Source organism: Penicillium robsamsonii (assembly GCF_028829455.1).
Source record: "Penicillium robsamsonii strain IBT 29466 chromosome Unknown utg000003l_segment0_segment0, whole genome shotgun sequence".
NCBI lineage: Eukaryota > Fungi > Ascomycota > Eurotiomycetes > Eurotiales > Aspergillaceae > Penicillium > Penicillium robsamsonii.
In genome coordinates, this window is record NW_026643221.1 from 6,998,382 (window position 1) to 7,022,616 (window position 24,235).

A 24,235-nucleotide genomic window follows, 5' to 3' on the forward strand; every position below is an offset into this window, starting at 1 on the left:
ATGCAAGTTGAATTTCAGTCAATGCGAAATCAAATGCGCGGTTGCCCTGCCTCTCTGAAAAGTTGGTGTTAGGATGTTGTGTGTTGTTGGCGTAGGGAAGAGATGCCTACTTGGTGTCGGATTGTACCCCGTCTATGACCTGGACCACATGGGGGAAGAGAGGGTGGTCTCGGTCCAATCCGGTTAAACGGACAGCAGCATCAACAGGGGAGTTCTCCTTGAGAATCTTGGCCATCTCCACACTCTCCTCGTCGCCTTCCACATTCTGGAACCGCAGAGCCATTTCAAAGGAGCCCATCAGTGACTCGAACTTTCCGCCACGCTCGGCCAGCTGGGAAGCCGGGCCGATGAATCGCTCCTTGCGGGACACTTTGCGCATTGGGGCACGACCCACGCGCTCCACGGTGTCCTCGAGGTAGGGGTTTGAGATTCGGGTGATGATGGTCTCGACGTACTCCTGCTGCTCGGCCGCGCTGATTTCATGTTTGTCGACGATGAGGGAGGCAGTCTCTTGGAGCACATCACGAACAATACCACGAATGCGAGTGTCCTTGAGAGCATCGGCAATGGTCTTCTTGCCGGCATTGTAGCCATAGTAGGCTGCAGTAGCGTGACCGGTGTTGACGGTGAACAACTTGCGCTCAATGTAGGGCTCCAGGTTGCTAACCCAGTGGATAGCTGGGACTTCTGGGTGACCAAACTCCCCGAAAGGTGTCGACTCCACAGCCCATTCGTAGAACTTCTCGATGCGCACGTTGAGACCGCTATCGGGGGCCTGGCCAGGTACAATACGGTCGATGGCCGAGTTGGCAAACCGGGCTCGGTCTGGCATAGACTCGAGACGGTCTTGGGCGGTGTTGTCCTTGATGAAGTGGTGTAGAGTGTCAGTGGCGCCAATGGCGTTCTCACAGGCAATGACGGCGAGCGGTGTGGCGTCGGTGCGGGCATCAATGCCCTTGGCAATGACGGGGGCGATGAACTTGAGGATGTTGGGGCCCACGGCGCAGGTCACAATGTTGGCGGTTGAGATCTCCTTGATGACATCGCTCTCATGAGTCTTGGAGTTGATTGCACGGTAGTTGGTGATGGTCTTGGTAGACTCGCCCTCATCACTGACTTCAGTGACCTGATAGGATTTGGTCTCCTGTAGGGAATTGATGATACTGTCCATGACATCGACGAAGACGACCTCATAGCCAGCAGTGTGAAGGAACTCGGCAACGAAACCACGGCCGATGTTACCACCACCGAAATGAATAGCTTTCTTCTCCATTATGAAAGGTATGAAAAGTGGGAAGTGGGAAGTGGGAAGTGGAGGTAGAGTAGAGTAGAAGTAGAAGTAGAAGTAGGAGTCGAAGTGGAAGTAGAGATAAACTTAATCGCGTCGCGCTTTCCAGTCCAATGGAGGGGGAAAGTGCAGCTATTTAAGCAAAGGAGAGGGGAAGTATGAAAGGGTATACCTGAATCTGGAATATTCCTGTATATGACGATGACTTCATAGATTGGGCTACGGGACTGGCCTCCGCCCGCCTTGAATGAGAGCATCATGAATATAATCCTATTATTGTTATTTTCTATTAATTCTTATTATTCTATTCCAACATTCCACTATTAACCCGACAGATGTTACCCCCCTCCCCCCGCTTTGTCTGTGCAACCACTCCTGTACGCAGTACCTCGTAGATATACGGAGTACACTATACCTATTTAAGGAACATATAAATTCCATTTTCATGCGGATTCACACCTGAACCACTCACCGGCAAACAAAGAGCAATCACCGGGAAAACCCGTCCATATTCGTCAACCCTTCGCGCTTTGACAGGAACCTTGGCAAATGTAGTCGGAGAAACGTAGCCGATAAACCGGGAAACGGAGTACAGTGGTCCTCGGAGTCTGAGCCGTTTACGGAATGTACTGACTACCTGGTTTGAGGTAGAATGAGTGAATACTGAATATTCGAGACTATTCACGATCCTCATAGAACAATGATATCCACATGTGTGACGTCGGATGAACGGTTGACAGCCCCGACCCAGTTTTTTTCCACCTTAGTCGCGGCCAACTCCAACTAGTAGGCCCCAGCCGAGGTTGATTCGGTGGGTGTCCATTGCCTTCCATGATCTAGCCTACGAACTAGATTGCTGCCTTGCACTGCCCGACATACCTTAGCCCCTGGAAGTTAGGGGGAAAACCTAACCCTCGCGGCATCTCGGAGCCTGGCCATTGGCCCAACATCTTACACGCTCAGATATCCCGCAAAAAAAAAAAAAAGTAAGTGGCCGGATTGGCAATGTAATTTCACTTGAAACAATTCGCTAGTTAGATTGGCTACTATGCTCTATTGGTTGCGCGAAATAATTTGAAGCTGGTATCGTTCGATTCATAAAATGGCTCTCTCTATCTACTATGGGGATTATATTCGATGTTGCGAGTTTCCCCGACGTCCGCCCCCCGTCTGAAACATGCGCTCTCTAACTGGTTAACATCACCGCTTCCTTTTTTTTTCCTCTCTCTCTTTTGAGTTGCTAATTACCCCTCTATATCCTTTCCGACGGGCGCAGGAGCAGACGCAGCCCGTCTCGGAACAAAGACATTCGCAAAGCAAGCAACGGTACCGGCGAGTAACAGGCCCACTGCGGCCCAAGTCATCCCGAGAAATTTCTCTCCGTGATGGGCTGACACGTCCCAGCCTTTGCCGTGAGCGTTGATCAGAGCAACGAATTCAGTAGCGATGACCGTGGCGATAATGGATGCGATGCTGATGCTGAGAGACCCGAGCTAATTAATATGTCAGCAAACTGTATTCTGGGGAAATTCGATATCCCAAAAAAATGCACCACGCCCAACTAGGAAGTACACTGTCTGCACATGCAAAGACAAAGTTTATGTTGGGGGGGTCCCATCACCTGAACGTGCTATTTTATGTAACTCACCATGAAAAACCAAAATTCCCACGGGCCCTGGCCTGGTCGCGGAGCAAGTGTCGTCCATACGCGTACAAGTAGCGCCGCCCCCATCGCGCCAACTCCAATACAGTACAGCACGGCCATGACTCTGCTTGTCAGTCTGAGGGCCTGGAAGTCATCGCCGATCACGCGCGGCCAACCTAGTTCCTGACTGGCGATCTCGTTCGGCCAGGCTTGTATCGGATCAAATGAGGATAGAAGCGTGCGGTTTGAGCATTCGGTCACGTTGCGCGTGACTCCTGCACTGGGAATAGTTGTTCCCAGTGTTCCCTGGCAATAGGACATGATGTGGATGGAATAGAAATCGTGGACTCCACTGCCGGTGCTATCTGCGGGTGTGTAGAGCTAAATGAATAGGGCCAAATCAGTATTCTGCATCTCTGTCTGCCACTTATAAACAGTGATTGGAGATTATCGGACTTACCGTCAAGAGATCCACGTCACCGAGGAGGTTTTTCTGCGTCCCTGCGAAAAGACATAGGATGGTGAGTATAAATGAGATGAACACAGTCACCGTCGCAACGAAGCCCTTGGAGTCCAACATGATGGTGAACCTGGTATATGCGTTGGTCTGGTTCTAGTCTTCTGCAAGATGTAGTTGGATCCAGTATGCAGTATGCGAGGATGGTTTACAGTAGATAATGTGAAAGCTCGATATTCAACAAGGCCCGAATCTGTGATTCTCGCACTCTTTGCAAATCCTTATATACATTCCATGCTGGAAATCTGAACATCGGGATTATCGGCATCTAGATTTCTCACGATAGCTTCATTCCAGACGTGGGCTGTGAGAATAGGGCGGAAGTACCATATCATCGAGATCAGATGTTCCGTGGAATGTATGCATTACACATGATCGGATAAAGACCTCTAGCTTTTGGAAATGTAAGTACTCCGTACATACGGAGTAGTACCCAGGTATGATGGCTGGGAAGGGAATGGGTGTAGTCCTGCCCGCTTCAGGAATGTTCAGAATGTTGCCGGCGACGAAGGATCTTGCACGTCGGTATCGCATTGTTTTATTTGTGAGATATTAGATTTTAGTACATTAGTTTAGATACGAATTTTATCTGAGGGCTGGTTTAAATTCGATCTCAGAGATGAAGGGGCCTGCCAGGGTTATATAGTTGACCCAATGGAATTTGACGTCAGCGGCAGGGGTTAGTATTTACCCTGGCCACTTTCCAGTCTAAGACCTTTTTTGCACATGTTCATATTCCAATCCCTAAATTGCGTCAATCTCTTCAGAAATTTCGTGTCTTGACACAAAAACTTCGAATTCCCAACTAGTTTAGATTCTTCGGACCAACATTTTCAAACCCTGTATAATCTGATGGAAGATGCGCTAAACCTTGATTTTGCCCTTTGCGAATGAACAACAGTTCGTCATTATTGCAAATGCAGAAGAAACAAGGAAACACTTATCTCCGACCTGTTTGTACGGCGCGATATAGCGGCACATCGGACAATGAAGTTTGATTGGTTGGGCAGAGTCTAGATTGGCCGGGGGTTTTGCCTGGCAGAAAATCTTTGAGTTGTGCCTGCCCACATGGCAAGGCCGGGCCCCAGGGCCACCTTGGATATGGGTGGCAAATTGAAAAATCAGGGATCTTTTGTGTAGCAACCCCATACAAAACGTACATGAAGTTAACTTGAGCATACCTTCGATTTTTCTAGGCTTTCAAACTATGGAGAACATAAAAATTAGATAAGCTTATAATGTAAATCTGATTCAATCGATCTGATCTGCTAAGATTAATTCTAAATATATGATATTGAAAGTGTAAAGAACACCCTAAAAAGCCCTACATATATATTGCACGCTCAAGTTTAAGCATTCTCTTGCTTCAAGCATATTCGATAGTTCCGACTGATGTTGATATTAACCAACTTAGACTTTACTTATAATATACAAATCTTCCTATATTATGCCTAACCAATCCGAGGGTTAATAAATTGAGGTTATGGTTATATCGTGCTTATGTATCTTTTGTATTGGATTGTTATACAAAAGATACCTGATCCTATTTGCCATCCGGTGGGCCCACAGCACTACATGGAAGGTGTTAGTACGCTTGCCACACATAAAAATATCTCTCCAATTTAGGTAAATATATCAGAATATAGTGTAGAATGGTACGAACCTCGGAAGAAAACCAAGAGTGTCCATGGATACTTGGAGAGGCGGAGAGACCTCGACCCTGGAGGAAGACAGTCAAATTAGTCAGTATGCCTAACCAATCAAATACAGTGGTTCAATGTGCCACTATACCACACCGTAGGCATCCCTAGGCAATGCTAATGAGTAAACCTCTCAATAGCCCACAAAGGCCCCTTAGCCCAGCCCAGCCCAGCCCACATAGGCTAGGTTTTGGGCCCTACCTTCGGGCCCATTGGTAGGTCATAGGCCCGGAATGAAAGCCCGCAAAGCCCATTCGGGCCCATAACGGGCCCTAAACAATGTTAACATGCCAATTTATCGTAGCTGTATGATTAATGCATTTTTCTGGTTTTTTTTGGGGTATTTAAACTACCATCTGAGCGATACATGAAGCTATACAGAACCCTTCTTATAATCTTATAAATTAACCCATAAGATGCGAAGTTGATTTTTATAAAGCTTTATATTTTACAAGGGGTACTTATTTTTGTTAGGGAATTACATAGTAAGTAGATGTACCATTAGTGCTACGTACTATAATTAACACCTGGTTATAGACCATATCTCTTCATGCTAAAACCCAGTAATCCTCCTAAGTGCGAATTCGTGGTTAAGTTAGGTCTTTTTAGGGTGATTTTGTATGAAATTTTGCATGAAATCTAGAATCCTAATGCTAAAATCAGTATAATACTGAATTCCTACTTCTTGCTATAATAATATAAAATTGAATATACAGGTTGGTACATGCGTAAAATACAGCCATTAATCAGCTACTTTATACGTGCTAAGACTGTGCTTGTGCGCACATTGATGGGCTTTGATGGGCTGCGGGTTGGGGTGGGCTTTGAAGACTGAGCCCATAGTCCACTGCGGGTTGGGCTATGAGCCGGGGGCTTGGGCCCATTTGGGGGCTATTGAGAGGTCTACAGACGAGAGCGCAAAGTCGAGGACCATTGATCTCATCTCCATCTTCAATTGTATTACATCCCTTAAAGGTCTATAAAAGATTACACATTTGCAAAAGAGCAAGGCACACAATAGACTTATTTGGATTATTGATACATCCTGCGGATAATAAGAAGATATGTACATGTATATTTTGAGTGACCTCCAAAGACGCTCGATTTATGAGCAAGGAATCTACTACTCTCGACTTAAAGTGTGCCTTTCTGGTCATACCGAAGCCATCTACCATATATCGCATAGAAGTTCTAGCTTCTCTCTAGAAATCCAAACCCGAAGTCCTAGAGTACAGCTTGGAAAGCTCACTATTAGTGCAGGTGGGAACACGGCCAATGAACAATAATCTACCATCGAGGCTTGCTATTTGAATTCTGAATTCTGGGTAGAACAACTCAACGCGTAACCAGGAGCAGGTACCTGAGACCAAAAACTACGTTATCTTCCAAATTCTCATGGGTTGACATGTGTGTAACTCCAGAGGGTTATATCTTGTTGCCTGTCGGGACTGAATTATAGAGTCAAGTTTCCAATTAATGTACAGAACCTTTGAACAAGCCATGGTGTGTGATAGGGTTAATATTATTTTCCACAATAATAGCTGGCCGCTGATCTGGCCTTGTGATGTGTTTCAGTGGTCTTTCAGATACATATTCTGTTTAGATATTTTGGAGATACTCCCCCCCCTTCTCAGTATTATAGATAGGTTGACAGCAAAAAGAAAGCGATAATCGGCTTCATTTGGGAAAACGACTTCTCCATGTATAACCTGGGATATCCTCATACCTTGCTTCTTCAATCATTCAATCTATCTATGCGCTTTGAGGTGGCCCTTTCAGTAGGCCTCTGTTATCATTAGACATATCGCCTTACTGTTCCCTAAACTGGAAGTAATATTATTTTGTGAAATTTCCTACTTTCCCACTGTGTTCGTTGAACAATATTTTCCTTCGTTTCGGAAGTTCGCACATTGGCCCTGTGTAAACCTATTTAGGTTATCGGAGATGAAATTCGGGGGAAAGAGCAATGTTGAGTTGAACCCTCGAGGTTGAAACGTCGGATGATTATATATTTATTTTCCGCGTCATCTGTTCATGAGTAAAGTAGCCCGTTGCAAACCAAGCTATTAGCAACATATAGACCTCAGGAGATTGCACAAAGAGGACTTGTAATGCAACATTGGGCAGACCGAAGCTGATAATGGTATAGTAAGATGGACCATTAGCATCTCCCTCAAATGACCCGACCAATCAGATCTTTAAACGCTACTTTCTACAAGACCACCAGCGTAGCATTCGGCGTGCCCTATAGGTCTCAGTGACACAACCACGTGAACGAACATGCAATACAAAAATATGCGAGGACAAACCGAACTAGATCAAACGAGTGTAACTAGTGGCGTACACCGGCACCCGGACTTGAAGACAAGTGTACGCCTAGTGCTGATGCAATAGAAGGCTAATGGCTACATAGATAGAAGCCTTCTAATGAATCTGGGTCCAGGGGCCACTGGGTGTCTCCAAAGTATAGACGCGTGGCACGGAGAAGACAGGCATTGTGGCATCTGATTTCTAGACTGATTATTGATTCGGAATGTTTGCCCGGGTGGCTGTATCGGGTTCGGAGATGCCGACCACTATATACCTTCCTACTTGGTTTATTTTAATCCAGTGTTTACGATGCAGTGCCATCCCGAGACGCGCTCTGGATCCACAGAATTTGGAGACAAGTTCCTAGTGTGGAACGTATACGGAGTACCCAGGAGAACTAGGACAACCTTCTAGAAAGATTTGCTCTTCTAGAAGGCAGCTAACATATGCAGCCTGCAAGGGATATGATATCCGAGGGTGGAATTCCAGGGCAGAGAATCAGCAAGGTAAAATAATCAAAGACACTCATGTCATGAGATGCCCAGCTGGAGATCCAGGTATCCACGAAAAGTATGCCAGATAGCCCCTGAAAGGAACTAAAACGGAAAAAGGGGCAAGGCAAACTTAGTTCGCAGAGCGTGTGTATGCAAGAGCTTAGGTGGATACAAAAGTCCGGATTCCTAAGTCTAGGGGGCCGAAACATCGAATGCGCGAATTGACATTTCTGACAACTGACCACGCGAAATGCGAGCACGTGCGTATCAACAACAAATCCAGCCCTGCAGGACCAAGCATTAGAGAAGCTCACTTGGCGACGCCTCTCGCCGGGGCGCCTATTGCTTGACGGGCCTTGGGTTTGCTTGGGGCTGTTTGGGCTGATCCGAAGGATCAAAGCAAGCTTTAGCCAAGGTTCTGGAAGGTCTTGATGCAGCCATGATCGCATGTATCGATTTCAGAGGCATTTTGGGTCCTAGATGGTCGATAGTATACAATTTTAGTTCCAATTGAAGTCGATTTCGCCGGGCAGCTCGCGTAAATGATGATTGAATGTATGTCACCTAGTCAATATACCGGATAGATCGGAATGTAGGACGACAGTGACACGAAACGTGATAACACGTGTTGGAGGTAGGTTCAGATGGTGAGGGAAGGTGCGGAGATGGGGGTTGCACATGGTCAAATGCTGTACGCTGATTGGTCAGAGATCTGCATGGACTATACCGGGGTTGCCAACTAGCGTGGACCTCCCCTACGTCAATATTCAATCCAGACACAGGAATATCCAAATGAATGTCATTTCTGGAAGTTGACTGCTTTGCCTAATAGGTATTGGCCTAATTGCCTCAAGAAATTCGGCACGTGTGTCAAAGCACAAAGTAATATTCCTGGATCCGATATGGCCGGCTCCGGGATTAAGTATGGATAAGGCCGTTGCCACTTTTCCCGAGGTATCCCATTGGCATTGCATTGGCATACATTGGCATTACATTAGCATTAAATTTAGCTTAAAAATTGACATATTATTCTATGTATAATCAATTCTATACATTACAGATTGCTTCATAATTACAATTCTATTGTAAATACTCCAATATAGGAGTAATTGTATTATTTAAAGGTCAAACTTAAGTGAACAGAAATTAATCGCCCCGCGAAAGTTTGGGAGGATCTGCCATGAACCGCAGGCGGTGGCGATCTGAATCCAGATTCTGCCCCCACGTGCACATTTTATTGGTTGCCGGCAGCTCCATGTCAGATCCACCTGACCCACTCATCCCGACTAAAATTCGAAATTCTGTTTCCGGAACCAAAACCAGCAAGAGGAGACCCATTGCACCCAAGAGATGGGCCCCCAGAAGGGCCCTGACCCCATACAGTGTGGTTCTTACTTGACTTTTTTTTTTTTTTTTTTTTTGGGTTTAATCTTTTTTTAAGTGGAGCCGCCACTTAAGATGCCGTTGCATGGTCTTTGGTTTCTCTCTTCTTCCCCCCATCTACCTCTCTACTTAAAAGAGTCTCTCGCCACTTTTCTTGGTGGAATCTCTCACCTTCCCCAACTACCGTGGTCACTTTGACTCTTCCATCCCCCCGCAATTGAACCTGTTATTGGGACTTTGCTTTGCTCACGCGACACCCTTGAGTGCTTCTACGATGGCCGACTTTGGTCCTCGTGCCCCTCATGGGCCCGACATGTCGGGAGACCACAACCCTCTGGAGGATATGGACGTCAATGAGAAGGGTGCTTTCGATTCCCTCATTCGCCCCGATGACAGCTACACCCCCGAGGGCACCTACTGGGCTGATCTCCCGCTCTGGAAGAAGATCACATTCGTCACCTCCTCCAACAACGAGGAGGCAAAGAAAGAGCTGAACGATATCTGGACCATGATGAAGAAAGACCCTCTCTCGCCCTTCTCCTACTACTTCCGCAACATGGTCCTTCCCGGTGCTGGTCTCGGCCTGGAGGGTTACGTGCTCTTCTCTATCGGTAACATCAAGCCTCTCTTCGAAAAGGCTTTCCCAGATTGCTGGGAACACCACACAATCTGTAGCCAGCAGTGGATCTACGCCATCGACTACCTCGAAATCATCGGAATTATTGTGGGTCAGATCCTGGTTGGAATTTTGGGTGACTGGTAAGTTGCAATTGGACTACCCCTGGGAATGAAGATACTAACGTGGGGACTAGGCTTGGCCGTCGCTGGGGTTTGATTCAAGACGCCGTTATCATGCTTCTCGGTCTGGTCATGTTGACTGCCGCTTGGGGTGTGACCCAGAATGGCTGGGTTATCTGCTACGCTTGGTGTCTCTTCATCTACGGTATTGGTGTTGGTGGCGAGTACCCCATGACTGCCACCAGCGGTATGGAAAACGCTGTCGGCTCTGGCAAGGTTTCTACCAAGGAGGATCGCTTGCACCGTGGCCGTAAGGTCACCAGTGCCTTTTTGATGCAGGGCTGGGGTCAGTTCTTCAATCAGGTTCTGCTCATCATTCTCCTGCTCTGCTTCCACCATGGTAGTGGCAACAACCCTTACTCCGCAGTCGCTGTTCAGTGGACCTACCGTGTTTCCTTTGCTATTCCTGCCGTCGGTACTTTGTGGCTTGTGTACTACCGTGCCTACCACATGAAGGCTGCTAGCAAGCAACTCACCGCTGCCAAGAAGAAGGCTTCCGTCACTGGCTATGATGCCGAGTCTCTGAAGCTGACCTTCAAATACTTCGGATTCCGGATGTTCGCAACTGCTGGTGGCTGGTTCGCCAACGATGTTTTCTTCTACGGCAACAAGCTCTTCCAGAGCGAGTTCATCAAGGTGATCAGTCCCGCATCCGAGTCCGTCATGCCTACCTGGCTGTGGAACTTGGTCAATGTCGGTGTCTCTCTGTGCGGATACTACTTGGCCTCTTTCCTGATCGACAACAAGCTGTACGGTCGTAAATGGATGCAGATCATTGGTTTCATGCTCTGCTTCGTTCTGTTCATCGTCCCTGCTTTCAACTTCGAATACTACCGCCGCCCCGAGAACATCAAGTCCTTCCAGACTATGTACTTCCTCAGCTCCTTCTTCAACCAGTTCGGTCCCAACTCGGTCTCCTTCCTGGTTGCTGCCGAGGTGTTCCCCACACCCATTCGTGCCTCCGCTCACGGTATGTCCGCTGCCTGGGGAAAGGCTGGTGCGCTTCTCGCTGCCGTCCTGTACAACTACATCGATACCCAGACCAAGTTCTACGTTGTGCCTTGGTTCGGTCTGGCCGGTGCTGTGATCACCGCATTCTTCCTTCCCGACACCACCGGCCTGGACTTAAAGGAGCAGGAGCGCCGATGGCAATACCTCCGCTCTGGTCGCGAGGAAGACTATCACGGCCCTGCCGTGCACCCCAAGCATCTCTCATGGTACGAGCGCTACATCCTGCGTAAGAGCCGCTACTACAATGCCGAACTCGACTACCAACAGAAGGTCGAGGAGTACCGCATCGAGTGGGAGTCCGCAATGGCCGCCAAGTCCGCTGAAAAGGAGGCTGCGAATGCCATGGATACCGACGACTCGCTTCTCGAGGGCCACGTTCACACCTACTTCCACCGGACCAGCCCTATGTTCAAGGGCATGGAGAAGAATATGTCTGCCAAGCAGGATACCTTTACCTTGCCCCCACCTGCGGAAAGCGAGGCCGAAGATTCTTTCTCCAATGAGAAGCAGTAAGCGACTGTTTACTCGGTCCTTGGGTTATTGCCTGTGATGTGACCACGAACCATATTCTTTTTAAGCTCTAGCTTTGATTAATTCTTCTTTTCATTTTCCGTCTTTTTCTTAAAAAAGCTTATCGTTGCATATACACAAGTCGCTTTTTGGAAAACATCATGCTCGCTATATGAATTAGCTTGTGTGATTATAATTAGATATTGATACCACCTACTGCGCTGGTCTGAAATAAGACATTTTGCTACACCCACCATTCTCGACGACCATTCATCAGCTTTTAGCGACTCGTAGTTAATAACTTTGGAAGATACTGGGCTTTGTAGCTCTAGCCTGAGGCAGAAAGGCTGACTAACATCATATTTTCCACCTACACATGGATCGATGTATATGTACCGCACATTTGGTCAAATTCGATGATACCCAAGCATAAAACACTCCAAAAAAATAGAAAAGAAAGAACCATGAGACTCTTCGCCTTCGGATCCAACGGATCAGGCCAACTAGGCATCGGCCACGAAGAAGACGTCTCCGCGCCAGTGCAATGTCTCTTCGAGCAGCCAGAGCCACCCCAAGAATCCCAAACAACCACCTTTCAAAACACCTTGACAGATGAATCTGAAATCATCACCATCGCAGCAGGTGGAAACCACACCCTCCTCCTAACAACCAGCGGCGCCATCTACGCCGCCGGCTGCAATGCAGACGGACGGTGCGGGCCGCACAAGACAACCAAAACCCCAAATGGACATGAGTCCTCCGACAAAAACGAAGGAAACATCCTGCGCTTTTGTCGAATGATTCTCTCAGACGCAGTCTCCGACACAAAATTATCCAAGTTCAAACACGTCTCTGCGACGTGGGAGGGCACGATTGCTGTAGCTTCTGTGCCAAGAAGCAGTGGCAATAACGTCGACCATGGGCATCATTCCGACACTGAAGATCGAGTCTTTGTATTCGGCTCCTCGCCTAAAGGTGAACTGGGTCTAGGACCAGACACCGCCGTCTCTGTTCCCGGGATATGTATCCCTTCATTCCCGCCAACGGATTTGAGGATCACAGCGCTGGCGAGCGGGATGGCTCATTCGGTTGCTGTGCTCTCGAATGGGGATGTCTATGGCTGGGGCGGGGCGCGGAAAGGCCAACTCGGGAACGAGAATCGAGGGGCTAAGATTGCTTATTCTCCTGTTCGGATTTGTGTACCTTTTTTCGCAGAGGCTGTTGCTTGCGGGAGGGAGTTTACTGTTGTGTCGGGGCAGGGGCGGTTTATTGTTCTTGGGGATAGGGGGAATCGGTGGGGGGTGTTGGGTGCGCCGGAGAGTATATCTTTGCGTGCACCTGATGATGGGGATGGGAATGATTTACAGGATGATGAGCAAGGGTGTGGAGGTACTATTCGTTATCGCTATACTGGTATTGCGGCTAGTTGGCATGGGATTTATGTACATGCTGCCCCTGGGCTGGGGCGGGCGGAACCGCCGATATTGGAGGCACAGACAGACTCTGATTCCGATCTTGTCGGTGGTTCCATTGTTGCTTGGGGCCGCAATGATCGAGGCCAACTTCCGCCGCCTGATCTTCCTCCTCCTGCTAAACTCGCTGTTGGTAGTGAGCATGTCCTTGCTCTCCTGGGAGATGGTCGAGTGGCGGCTTTTGGATGGGGCGAGCATGGGAATTGTGGGCCTGATACAGATTCCCAGGGGAATGTATCGGGTACATATAATGTGATTTCGCTCCCCGAAGCTGTGGGCGCGGGTGCGAAGGTTATCGGGGTTGGGGCGGGGTGTGCGACTAGCTGGATGGTTGTGACATGATCGCCTTTGGGATCTGGGAAAGTCGAGAGTCGGTGATAACTGTACTACCCCTGACAGAGTGTTTCCTCAGTCGAAAAGACCATAGTGGCGAACCTATCAATCATCAGTATACGGGTATCAAAGCCTCACCAGAACCGGAATCCACATACTTGAGACAAGCGCTGCGTTGGCGGAAGACCCATCTCGTCCTCTGGATCCTCGGCAAGAGAACCATCCTGTTTCGAGAACGAAGGCTCTGCGTCGCGAATAGATGTCCCGAATGCGTCCTAGGTGTTTGGTTAGCCACCCACCCATCTATACCAGAGGAGAAAGAAATACAGACCTGTGTTCCCGACGCATCCCACCCAAGAATATCCTGCGGCTCCTCTTCTTCATTCATCTCATCCCACTGCCGGTCATCATCAGCAGGCACGAAAAGGCTATCGAATTCCATCGAAAGCCCAGACGTGACCGGTCGATCTGTGCTAGCCTTCTGGCTCAGATTCTCCTGCGTCGATGATCCATTGAGAGGACGGATCGATCTGCTTCGCGGTGGCGGTGGGGGCATCTGCGTACTTGGTGTCACTGATGGGCGAGGATCGCGCGGCCTGGCTGCTGAGATTGGAACAGGCGCGGGCGTTTGCCGTGGGATTGTCGCTCGTGTTGACGTGGGAGCATCATCATCATCTGCCTGGCCGCGGGTCATGACTGTGAATTCTGCGTTGATGCCTTCGAATCGGTACTCCAGTTGCAGAGGCCTGCATGGTCGGGTGTAACGTGCTGTTACGGTGGCGTTTGCCGTTTCGGCGTGCGAAACTACGGCTTTGAAGTCTTTCAGGTTGATCGCGACGTGCATATTCTCTTCGACCAAGTACTCTTCGAAGTCGCGCTTATCTGCTGCTACGGATGTATGGACTGGGTGTTTTAGTACTTCTGTTTGAGTTGTTAGTTAATTAGACTTTTGAGACTTGATGAGGCGAACTCGTACCTTTGCCCTCGGTGATTTTTGTTGTAAAGCTTGTGAACACGGCTCTACCTGAATCGGAATACATATCCAGCTGTTCGGCAGATAAGCTAAAGTGTTCAATGAGCTGCTTGAGGAACCGTGGATCAGCAGTCCACATGCTGGTAGCTTTGGATTTGTCAAAGACGGCATGCTGAATTGCCGCTGGTTCGTAGGTCAACTTGTATGACTTGATCACGCCTATATAGAGTGTTAGAGATATGCAATTTACCCCAGGAATGACATATATATGCAAGGGTATCTTACCTAGTCCACAGATCATCTTCACTGTCAGTCTACATTCGGTTTGCTGCAGATCTTCATGCAATTCCATGTCACAGCGTTCAACAGCTGTGTCTTTGTTTTTATCAATTCCCCCGCGGAATATGGAAAGAAGTGCCTGCATTCGATATCAGTATCAAACAAAGAAGATAGTAACCCGTAAACATGCTATAGAATACAAATCCAAGGGGAGGGAAAGTTTATATACTCACTTTGATGTAGATCTGGCAGAAGAACCGGTCCAGTGAAGCACTGCCACTCCTGCCACTACCGGTGGAATTGAAAGAATACGTTTCAAAGAATACCCCCTTCTCGAACGCGAAGGAGGCAAACCCCGTCTTGGTGGAATTGAGGGCACTGAGGCGGAGCTGGAGTACAGTTAGCTAGAACGCTTTATCTACTGGGTTCCAGAATTGAAGACCGAATTGGTCGCCACCAAAGAAAAGATAACTTACGATGTCAGGCTCTGCTTCGATGGCGACTGTTTCGCTGAATTTGGACAGACATATCAAGGCGTCGTGGAGCCGGACTAAGGCTGGTGGGCCTAGCGACAATGAGAGCGACGTCATGACTGCGTTAGTGCTGTCTGATCTCTTGGTGCCAAACTGATTCAAGTATAGGATTGATATGTAGATATCAAATTATCTATCTCACTGAGCTTATGGCGCGCTTTTGGTTTGAAATTAGATGGAGACGCGGACAAACACAGATTACATAAGCGGCATCCCGACCTCGGGAGGTCGAGGGTCCACCGGGTAGCCCAGCCGAGAGCTCCCTAGAGCCGCAACATTTTTGTTCATTGAGACTCGCAACGACTTCGATTTGGATCAACTTCCCTAGCCATAAATATAAAGTTGAAATGATCAGATTAGTTTGGTGAGAACAAAAACTGAACCCGCTGTGACGAGACTCGCCATCTTTCAACATGCACTCTTGTTTCGATGTTGTCGATTTTTACTGAAGATGTAGGTACTATACTCCGTTCTGAGCATTATTCTCGGTCATAAAGGGTCTGGGGGTCCCCGGGAGAACCATATGTACATTATGTAAAGAGCTTGGGATTAATCACATATGTATAGAGTAATGTATCACTAGAAGGAAATGTATGATAGTGGGTAGTATACACTAGTGTGCGCTATTTCCTTTTGATTTAGTAATTGTCACAACCTTAGGATTATTACATCTAGGACAAAGACCTAATACTGGAAAGTAAATTGGAAAAATTATTAGGGCCCCTTCATTGCTAAGTCACAGAGTCCAGTTGTATCCTCAAAGATTTGTCTCATTTCCGGCTAGTAAGATACCCTGACAGAGCGAGGCACAATATTGTGTCTCATATGGTGCCTCGTATGTTGGCCCCCGGTTTATGATGTAGTTCTAGTGCCATAATCATTTGTCCTAGACGTCCATAGTATTATTCTCCTTTTTGGAAACGTACTTGATGTAAAACAATACCCATGTGTTTCTGTTTCTTCTTCTAGTATGCTGGTTTTAAATGGGGAAACCGAAGTCCATTGGTGAGATCGGATCTTTCCTGAAACTCCGCGGACTTTCAACGTCAATTTCTATCTCCATGGGCATAGGAAAACGGGAAAACAACGGACTCAAGATGTGTTATAAAATCAAATAAAATCCTCTATTCTCAATGTTCATCTCAACCTCCCATCAATCTATACCTCTACATGTCTACCGACGGATCCACCTTGGTGAGTCAACCTCACAAGGAAGAAATCAGCTCGAGCCTAGGGGCCGAGGACGCTGAGCCAGAAACCAAGCCGACCGTTTTTTCCTCCACCTTTCAAGAGGCTGTCTTCATTTTCATTATTGGCCTATCGCAACTATTCTCTGTCGGCGGTCTAGGCAATGCCGCCTACTCAATGGAACAGATCGGTACATCTCTTGGTACAAATAGCAATGGGCAGAGATCATGGTTTCTAGCCTCCTATTCCCTCTGCGGTGGTGTCTTCGTCCTAATCACCGGCCGCTTGGGTGATCACTTTGGCCACAAATATGTCTTCCTCTTTGGCTGGATCTGGATGGCCATCTGGTCACTAGTCTGCGGCTTCGCGCACAACGTCATTTTATTCGACATCGCCCGCGGTATGATGGGAATTGGAAATGGCGCACTAGTCCCTAACTCCTTTGCGCTGCTAGCACGTGCGTTCCCGCCTCTCTCGGTTAAGAAGAACATCGCCTTTGCCTTCTTGGGCTTCTGCGCTCCCTCGGGCTACATCTTCGGTGGTTTGATCGGAGCTGGCTTTGGGGAGAAAGTTACCTGGCGGTGGGGATTCTGGTTCTGGGCTATCGGCTGCTTCATTCTCAGTTTGGCGACCTTCGTCGTTGTTCCTCGCCGAATCGGCTCCCCAATTCCAGGATTGAGTCTCCGCCAGTTCGACTACATCGGTAGCTTGCTCGGCATGTCAGCCCTGATCCTATTCTCCTTTGCCTGGAACCAAGCTTCGGTCGTTGGCTGGCAAGAGCCTTATACATACGCCCTGCTTATTGTCAGCGTCTTCCTGATCGTCGGATTCATCTTCTCCCAGTCCCGTGTCTCTGCCCCCGTTTTGCCCAATTCCCTCTGGGTCCGCCCTGGCTTCGCACCCGTGATCATTGCCATGGCATTTGGCTGGATGTCCTTTGGAATCTTCCTTTACTACACCACAGTCTACATCCTCACTATTCATAATACCCAGCCGCTTGCCGCAGTGGCTCAAATGGTTCCCCTTGTCATTGGTGGCTTTTTTGCTACAACGGCTGTTGGGATCTTCATCGCTAAGACGCCTGCCCAGTATATCTTCGGTGTATCCATGTTCTCCTTCTTCATCGGCAACCTGCTCATGAGTTTCGTTAATTACTCGGATGTCTACTGGGCCTTTATCTTCCCCGCGTGTCTGTTTGTCGTGGGTGGGCCCGACTTGTCCTTTGCCTCGTCTGGAATTCTCATTACCAACGTTGTCCTCCCTGAGGAACAAGGTGTTGCGGGATCCTTTATCTCGACAATTGTGCAGTACTCTATCTCCATTGGACTCGGTATCGCTGCCACTGTTGAGTCTCATACCAATGAGGGAGGACAAAACCCAATCTACGGATACCGTAGTGCGTTCTGGTTGGGAATTGGATTCGCAGCCGTGGGGTTTTTCGTTGTGATTTTCTTCGTTCGCGACCACAGATTTGAGTCCAAGACACGGGATCAGCCCAGCCCTGATGCCATTTCCGAGACCGCAGATTCATGAAGCAATCTGTGAATTTCACTCTTGTCCGGTATGGATCAACTTGACATAACTAATAGACTGGCAGAAATAAAAGATTTGAATTGTTTTCAGAGATAATATTTTGGTCGAAAAAGCTGGGCTATTTGTACTTAGGTAGATGCTAGCCAATGCACATAGCCTCACCATTTCTGTTGTCTGGTCTTTGGCTGATATAGCGAGGAGAAAGCTCCTTGTTTCGTCCACTGTCTAGTGAGAGTCCCGTTCGCAGCAACACATCGACCTTGTATTTTGTTCCCATTTGTAGATCGTTCTAGTTTTGGCGAAGAGGGCTCTTTTTGGCGTCTTGTGACGAATACAATGCCAGGAATTGTATACCAGAAAGATGTTAGTGCAAGATCTCTGGATTCAGAGCTATGAAATAGAAAGGGAATTATATATGACAATCTGGATACAAAACACAGGCATAGTACTCAGGGGAAATTGGATCATGGCGGCCAGCAGTGATTGGAGTGACAACCTGCATACTCAGGCGATTTGACAATTGGAATATAGGCGCTGTAAGGTATTGCGCGTACGAAATGGGATCCTGAATCTCAACATCTTGTCTTCAGTCGGGAGACTCGTATAACTGGGCTCATTGCACTGGAATTAGCACACAGTGTGATCTGATTCTCAATATATTGTCAATGTCAACGTCTGTTCAACCTTTAATACGGTGGGCCGATCACGGGAGATGGCCCGATTCCGCCCCCACTTGGGGCCAAACGGGTTTATGTCGGGCAATGTCCAACTTGCCTTATATTCTGCTTAACATGGATGTTGCCCCCAAAAAGCTCACCCTCTCCTGTTCGAGATGTCGGGCCTCCAAATTGAAATGCGATCGCAAAGAGCCTTGTGTGAGTGTGCCTGGGATCTTATGAGAATGCGCACTTATTGTTTCTAGTTGGAATGCATAAAGCGTGATTGCGCCCACCTATGTATGAAAGATGAGCGTCAACCGAGAGCTAAGCGGGCTAAAAACAAACATAATGAGCAGAACCGCAGCCAGTTGACGCCGGAGGAAGAGGAAGAGCCGGAGATAGAAGACACGGTACAGATCTTGGAGCATTTCGTGGATATTATTCCTCTCTCCGAATCAGCAGGCGCCGCCCCCGATATCCTCAATTCATACTGGGAGACCCAGGATCCGCAGAGATACGACCAAAAGCTTGCATTAATCCGAGATGTGGTCCGCGCCCTGCCAGAATGGGATATCATCCAACTCCTCTACGAGGTCTTTGTCACGCGTTGCCAGGGACCTTTGGGAAATGTGGTGCACACCCCAAGCTTCATGACACAAGCCGATCAACTGCGCCACTGTTTGGATATGGCTTCCCCCGATACGGCCATCGCTAGTACGATATCTATGGACTCTCTTGCTGGTTTGCTTCTCGCGGTGCTTATTTCTATTTAAACTCTTTGATCTATCACCGGCTAACTGATTCCACGCAGCTCGTGCTTGGACTCGAATTTCATCCAACTCCGTCCATTTTGGGTGTCCAGCTTACTCCGTTGACTTTCTCCGTGGAGCAACTCCGTGCGTCGAATGAGCCTATATCGACATGGCGGTCCCTCGGTGTGCGCTGTCTCCAGGGAGGTATTTCCCTCTTTTGTGGCTCTATCTCCAGCTTACAAGCGGTCATAATGATCCTGCTGGATACAAAAGCGAGCCCGTTGGAGCTTGATGCCATCTTGGCTACCGCCATTTCGGGTGCGCGCAAACTTGAATTGCATCGCTTGGGCAATGTCACTTTGGATGCCTCCTTAGGTTATAGCTCGGCGACCGCTGAGCCACCTCACATTCGCACGGAGATTGCGATTCGAATTTGGTAGGCATCACGAATACTCGGGTTTCATTCACTCGGGCAAAGTACTAAATCACTCGGGACTGTTAGGTGGGCTCTTGTCATGAGAGACTGGTCGCGCGGACAGGCTCTGGGCTACTATACTATCCAACCCTCACAATCTAATACCCGGATGCCGCTTCACCTTAATGATGACGATCTACTTAGGACACATGGCAAGATTCCTGAGCGCCCTCGGTCTGAGTTTACCATGCTGTCATACACAGTACACGCTTTAGAAATTTCAATCATTGTGCGGGAATTAGTTGATCTCAGGGACACCGCAAACGAAGCTAGTCAGCGGCGTCAGCACCTCAATCAAAAATACGAAAAATACGTGGCAAGTTTGCCGTCCTACTTTAGATTGGGAAGCACTGCCGGACTCACAGCCATGGGTCCCTTGGCTGCTATCCCAGTTCAACGATTCATGTTGCATCAACAGCTGTGGAGTCTACTCCTCCGCCTACATCGCGGTACTCTCTCCTCTCCCATGGGGCGCGCATCTTGCCATCAGCTGGCTCATAACATTATCAACACACAAGCTCAGATCCAAGCCCGTTGCACAGTTTGTGGCTCACTATCCACCAACGAAACCCAACTCTTCAACGCGACCGTTGTGCTGGTTTTGGGGCAACTGTTTGATTCTCCGTCGACCGAGGCCGAGCGCTCGAGTGCCCAACTCGGTCGCTTAATGACGCGAGACCATATCCGTGAGGCTATTGAACTGTTGCGTACCGAAGTCTCACCGAAGCGACCCTATGGAGACGCTATCTCCCAACAATTGCCGCAAAACTCGGTGTCGCGCAGTGTTATGACCCTCGAGGCATTGATGAAGTTAGAAGAGGATTTAGGTGATGGTACGAACCGTCATGCGGGATCGAACCAGAAGCGTCCCATCCACCGCCAGGTTGTAGAGATCTTGAAGACATTGAACGATCCAGCCACTCCTGCTGATTCACCCGTTCTAAGATCATCGACTCCTAGGGACACCCCTTTGACTCACTTCATGCCTGGCCCCGATCTAGATGTGATGCCCATTCTGTCTAATGGGATGAGTCCTAATATGTGGGACTTCTTGGACTTCCAGATACCAGAAGACGTAGGCAAAGAGAAGTTCTCGCCTATGGCCCATGAATCCCCATCACCTCTAGGGAGTGGACCCACGTTGGATCCTGCAACAACCCCTTCGAGTGCTGACGTCTTTGCGGCTGCTGATCTTCACAACGTGATGGGAAATGAGAGCCTTCCTTCCTGGTGAGATATTGGCTGACATGTGCATACTCGGAGTATATGTACTTGACAAAGGATACCAGTTGGAGAATCTCTGCATCAACAAGCTCCTTCATATATTTTCTTAAGAGGGGATTCAAGAACATATTCCATAACGTATATCAACGAACGAGCAGGGATTTGTATGTAAAGCCGGCTAGAAGATGTAGGACTAGATCCACCTCGCACCACTTCCTCCGGTCTAGTGTTAGCACTATTTAATGTCATTCCGTCCCTATCGACATATGTTGTAACATGTGGCGATGTTGAATTAAAGACTGGCATCAAAGATAGAGGATGTACTGTTGTAGATTGTAGCATACACTTGGTGAAAACACTGCCAAGCCAACTTGTTCAGATCTAACCGGTGAGAGGCATGGGCAATAACCGGAGGATAATCCGTGGGAGCCGTAAACCCATGTTGTAGCAAATTGGCTCATATCCAAAGGACTCTTGGACAATTCAGTTGTCAAGGTGCAAGAGGATATTAATATGCGAGCCTTAATGAACGGCTTATATGTACAACAATATTGGATAAACTCACAGATGATGATGAACAAAAAGGAACAGAAGAAATATCGTAGAGCTTCGTCAAAAGGGGGTATATTGCTTGTGGGGTAGCATATGATACAAGTATCAGTGCCAAATTGGGGTAAATTTTGGATATTAGATATGTTGGATCCCACTATCCAACACCAGGAGCGTTTCCTGTGACGGGGCGTCCCTCCGCATCGTCTCGTGCACTTTCCTCTGCAGCATTCGTATTGATCCCAGGCTCTCTATTCAAGCCACGGTCTTGCTCTGGATTCCGCTGGGGTAAGGGTTGCGGAAACTGCATTTCCAGGAACCGTCGTCTTCTTCTTCCGGTTCGAACAGCATGCAGGAAGTTAACACCAACCTGGGCGAAGAAGATCGTCAGGAAGGCGCCAATCACGAATCCCTGATGGATATATGTTCCATCTTTCTGCTCTTGTTGGCCAATGTCGTGGGTTTGATCATGTTCATTAGGTATTTGCGAGCCAGCACCAGGGAATGAAAGACCAGAGCCACCAAATGAGATTGAGACCGAGAAAGAAAATGGTGTCAATGACGTGAATACATTCGGCGATATCGAGTTGAAGGCTCTTGACAAGGGTCTCAATAATAGAGGGATAATGCAGAAGATGAGGAGAGGGACGGATAGTCATAAGACAGAGAATAGTGATGTGCGAGTAGACCTAGTTAAAGATGTCAGAATAGTATTAACGGGGAGAAAAGATGTGAAACCTACCAGTTTCGGGCCTCGACTTGCCTTGCCCATTTTGCCGAGACTTTGAGTCTCTCTCGAACACTGGAGGCAGCAAGTATTGGATATTTCTCTTCTTCGGAGATGGGCAAAATGCTCGCAAACCACCATGGGAAGCGGGCTGCATCTGTAGGAATGGGTCCATATGCTAGCATGACGCGCGGGTGCAGCCAAGGGGCCCCAGATCTGCGCTGATTGCTGATGAACTCCCTTGCCACGAGGAGTAACTGTTGAGTTGGCATTGAGTCTAACGGAGGACTAGATTCATTCCCTTCTGGTAGAGCATTTACACCGTTTGCTGAGGTCTCCATCGACTCGAGCCGCTCCTCCTCTGCAAGCGAGATGTCATCTACGCGCTCTGTTCTGGCAACATAATAGCCATCCACCATTCCCGACTCGATAATCTTGAACCGCGACACGCCCGTAGCCACCACAAGACTGCGACCGTCCGGAAGCAGCTCATATCGCTCGATCATTAAGAGCGTTCCGTATTGCATAAACGGTGCGTCACGCATTTGACCTGTCTGTACCAGGCCTTGCCGGTTGTACATGACCATGCCGAATTTCCCATTTCCACTTGCGAGAACCCGTCGAATCATAAGTCGGTACCTGGGCTCGAAGACATGGAGAAAAGTCGGCATTGTCGGGAATGATAGCGTGCACACAAAAAGTGGCAAGTCCTTCTCGTAATCCGGGCCTGCCTCATCCTGGGCACTGGTCTCCCGCCTGACTGAGATCTGTTCGGGGAAAAAGTAGTCGATCAGCCGCGCCACTGCCTGATTTATGGGCTCTGACTGTAGATCATTTGGCATGCCGAGCTTTCGACGACAAATGGGACACAGATCGGTATGGTCCAAGACCCGTGCGACACATTTTCGGCAGAAGGTGTGGCCACAAGGCGTGGTCATCGGATCCAGAACAAGTGAGTAACAAACCTGGCAGTCTAACTCGGCGCGGAGACTGTCTCGCAGTGCTTGGAAGTGAATGAGATCATGCTCGTCTATCCTTCCAGCTGGGGTTGTAGAATCTCCATAGATAACCTCGCATGCATCAGACGGGAACCGGCCTTCCAGTGCCAGGCTATAGATCCCTCCCAGCCAGCCATGCCGTTGCAACTGTACACTTCCGTTCTGATTTTGTTCGGTTTTCCACTGCAGTAATGGTCCATCATCATCGGACCAATCCTGAGGTACGCTGTTTGCCTCTGACCCCAGTATCTCTCCAAAGAGACCAACCAGCTTTCCAAGCAGCACATCAGTGCCACAATCCCCGACACAATGGTTCCCAACACACGCCTTGCTTCCTTTCCAAAGGCATGTAAATTCCTGGTTTCTCCCCTCAGCTACGGGGTAAGTAATACCGGTCCGCGGCCGAGATGCGGGTAAACATTCCCGACAGACCGAATTACCGCATGGTAGGCAAAGCGGAATTCGCAAAGGGCGAGAGCATTTTTGGCATTGGATCGACTGGATAACGAGATGAGGTAGAGCTGCCGGATCGTTAGGTGTATGCTCTTCCGAGCTTGAGACATCTGAGCTCTCCATTACGGTCGGGATGGGTTTAGCGCTGGTTAAATGTGTTGGTGGAAGGCACTCGATTGCGTTTTCCATGTCACTGTTAGTATCAAGCACGGTAAATCAGAGGGAAATACAATAGGATAAATCATGATGAAGCTCGAGGTTGGACTATCTGCACGTGCCCAGGTGGGTCAACTTTAGATAATCGGATTAGTGACCTCGGGACCATGGATCCCCTGGTGTCACGGTACATCGTTTAGCCGGTGAGCTATGCCGACCTCTATACTTAATCATTAATCATATACTATGACTTCCATAATATGAATATCAAGCTG

General features: G+C 48.4%; 8 protein-coding genes across 8 annotated transcripts; 4 read left to right on the top strand and 4 right to left on the bottom strand.

Annotated features, from left to right (window-relative positions):
* Window positions 1-106: 106 nt before the first annotated feature.
* N7447_007418 (mannitol-1-phosphate 5-dehydrogenase) lies at window positions 107-1,273 on the bottom strand (the record flags this gene model as incomplete). Its single annotated transcript, XM_057231680.1, has 1 exon — window positions 107-1,273. The coding sequence occupies one exon, from the start codon at window positions 1,271-1,273 to the stop codon at window positions 107-109; it is 1,167 nt and encodes a 388-aa protein (XP_057086770.1).
* Window positions 1,274-2,532: 1,259 nt separating this feature from the next.
* On the bottom strand, window positions 2,533-3,513 carry N7447_007419 (SUR7/PalI family protein; the record flags this gene model as incomplete). The annotated part of the gene is made up of 3 exons (XM_057231681.1): window positions 2,533-2,781; window positions 2,937-3,314; window positions 3,394-3,513. 3 exons carry the CDS (start codon window positions 3,511-3,513, stop codon window positions 2,533-2,535), a joined length of 747 nt encoding a protein of 248 aa, XP_057086771.1.
* Window positions 3,514-9,611: 6,098 nt separating this feature from the next.
* Window positions 9,612-11,659, top strand: N7447_007420 (putative MFS phosphate transporter; the record flags this gene model as incomplete). Its single annotated transcript, XM_057231682.1, has 2 exons — window positions 9,612-10,096; window positions 10,150-11,659. 2 exons carry the CDS (start codon window positions 9,612-9,614, stop codon window positions 11,657-11,659), a joined length of 1,995 nt encoding a protein of 664 aa, XP_057086772.1.
* A 461-nt stretch (window positions 11,660-12,120) lies between these two features.
* Window positions 12,121-13,470, top strand: N7447_007421 (Regulator of chromosome condensation RCC1; the record flags this gene model as incomplete). Its single annotated transcript, XM_057231683.1, has 1 exon — window positions 12,121-13,470. One exon carries the CDS (start codon window positions 12,121-12,123, stop codon window positions 13,468-13,470), a length of 1,350 nt encoding a protein of 449 aa, XP_057086773.1.
* A 66-nt stretch (window positions 13,471-13,536) lies between these two features.
* Window positions 13,537-15,303, bottom strand: N7447_007422 (uncharacterized protein; the record flags this gene model as incomplete). Its single annotated transcript, XM_057231684.1, has 7 exons — window positions 13,537-13,563; window positions 13,620-13,736; window positions 13,793-14,382; window positions 14,438-14,653; window positions 14,720-14,852; window positions 14,947-15,102; window positions 15,190-15,303. 7 exons carry the CDS (start codon window positions 15,301-15,303, stop codon window positions 13,537-13,539), a joined length of 1,353 nt encoding a protein of 450 aa, XP_057086774.1.
* Window positions 15,304-16,416: 1,113 nt separating this feature from the next.
* Window positions 16,417-17,967, top strand: N7447_007423 (uncharacterized protein; the record flags this gene model as incomplete). The annotated part of the gene is made up of 1 exon (XM_057231685.1): window positions 16,417-17,967. One exon carries the CDS (start codon window positions 16,417-16,419, stop codon window positions 17,965-17,967), a length of 1,551 nt encoding a protein of 516 aa, XP_057086775.1.
* A 958-nt stretch (window positions 17,968-18,925) lies between these two features.
* N7447_007424 (putative C6 transcription factor) lies at window positions 18,926-21,087 on the top strand (the record flags this gene model as incomplete). The annotated part of the gene is made up of 3 exons (XM_057231686.1): window positions 18,926-19,381; window positions 19,438-19,814; window positions 19,881-21,087. 3 exons carry the CDS (start codon window positions 18,926-18,928, stop codon window positions 21,085-21,087), a joined length of 2,040 nt encoding a protein of 679 aa, XP_057086776.1.
* A 1,277-nt stretch (window positions 21,088-22,364) lies between these two features.
* On the bottom strand, window positions 22,365-23,927 carry N7447_007425 (uncharacterized protein; the record flags this gene model as incomplete). The annotated part of the gene is made up of 1 exon (XM_057231687.1): window positions 22,365-23,927. The coding sequence occupies one exon, from the start codon at window positions 23,925-23,927 to the stop codon at window positions 22,365-22,367; it is 1,563 nt and encodes a 520-aa protein (XP_057086777.1).
* Window positions 23,928-24,235: the final 308 nt, after the last annotated feature.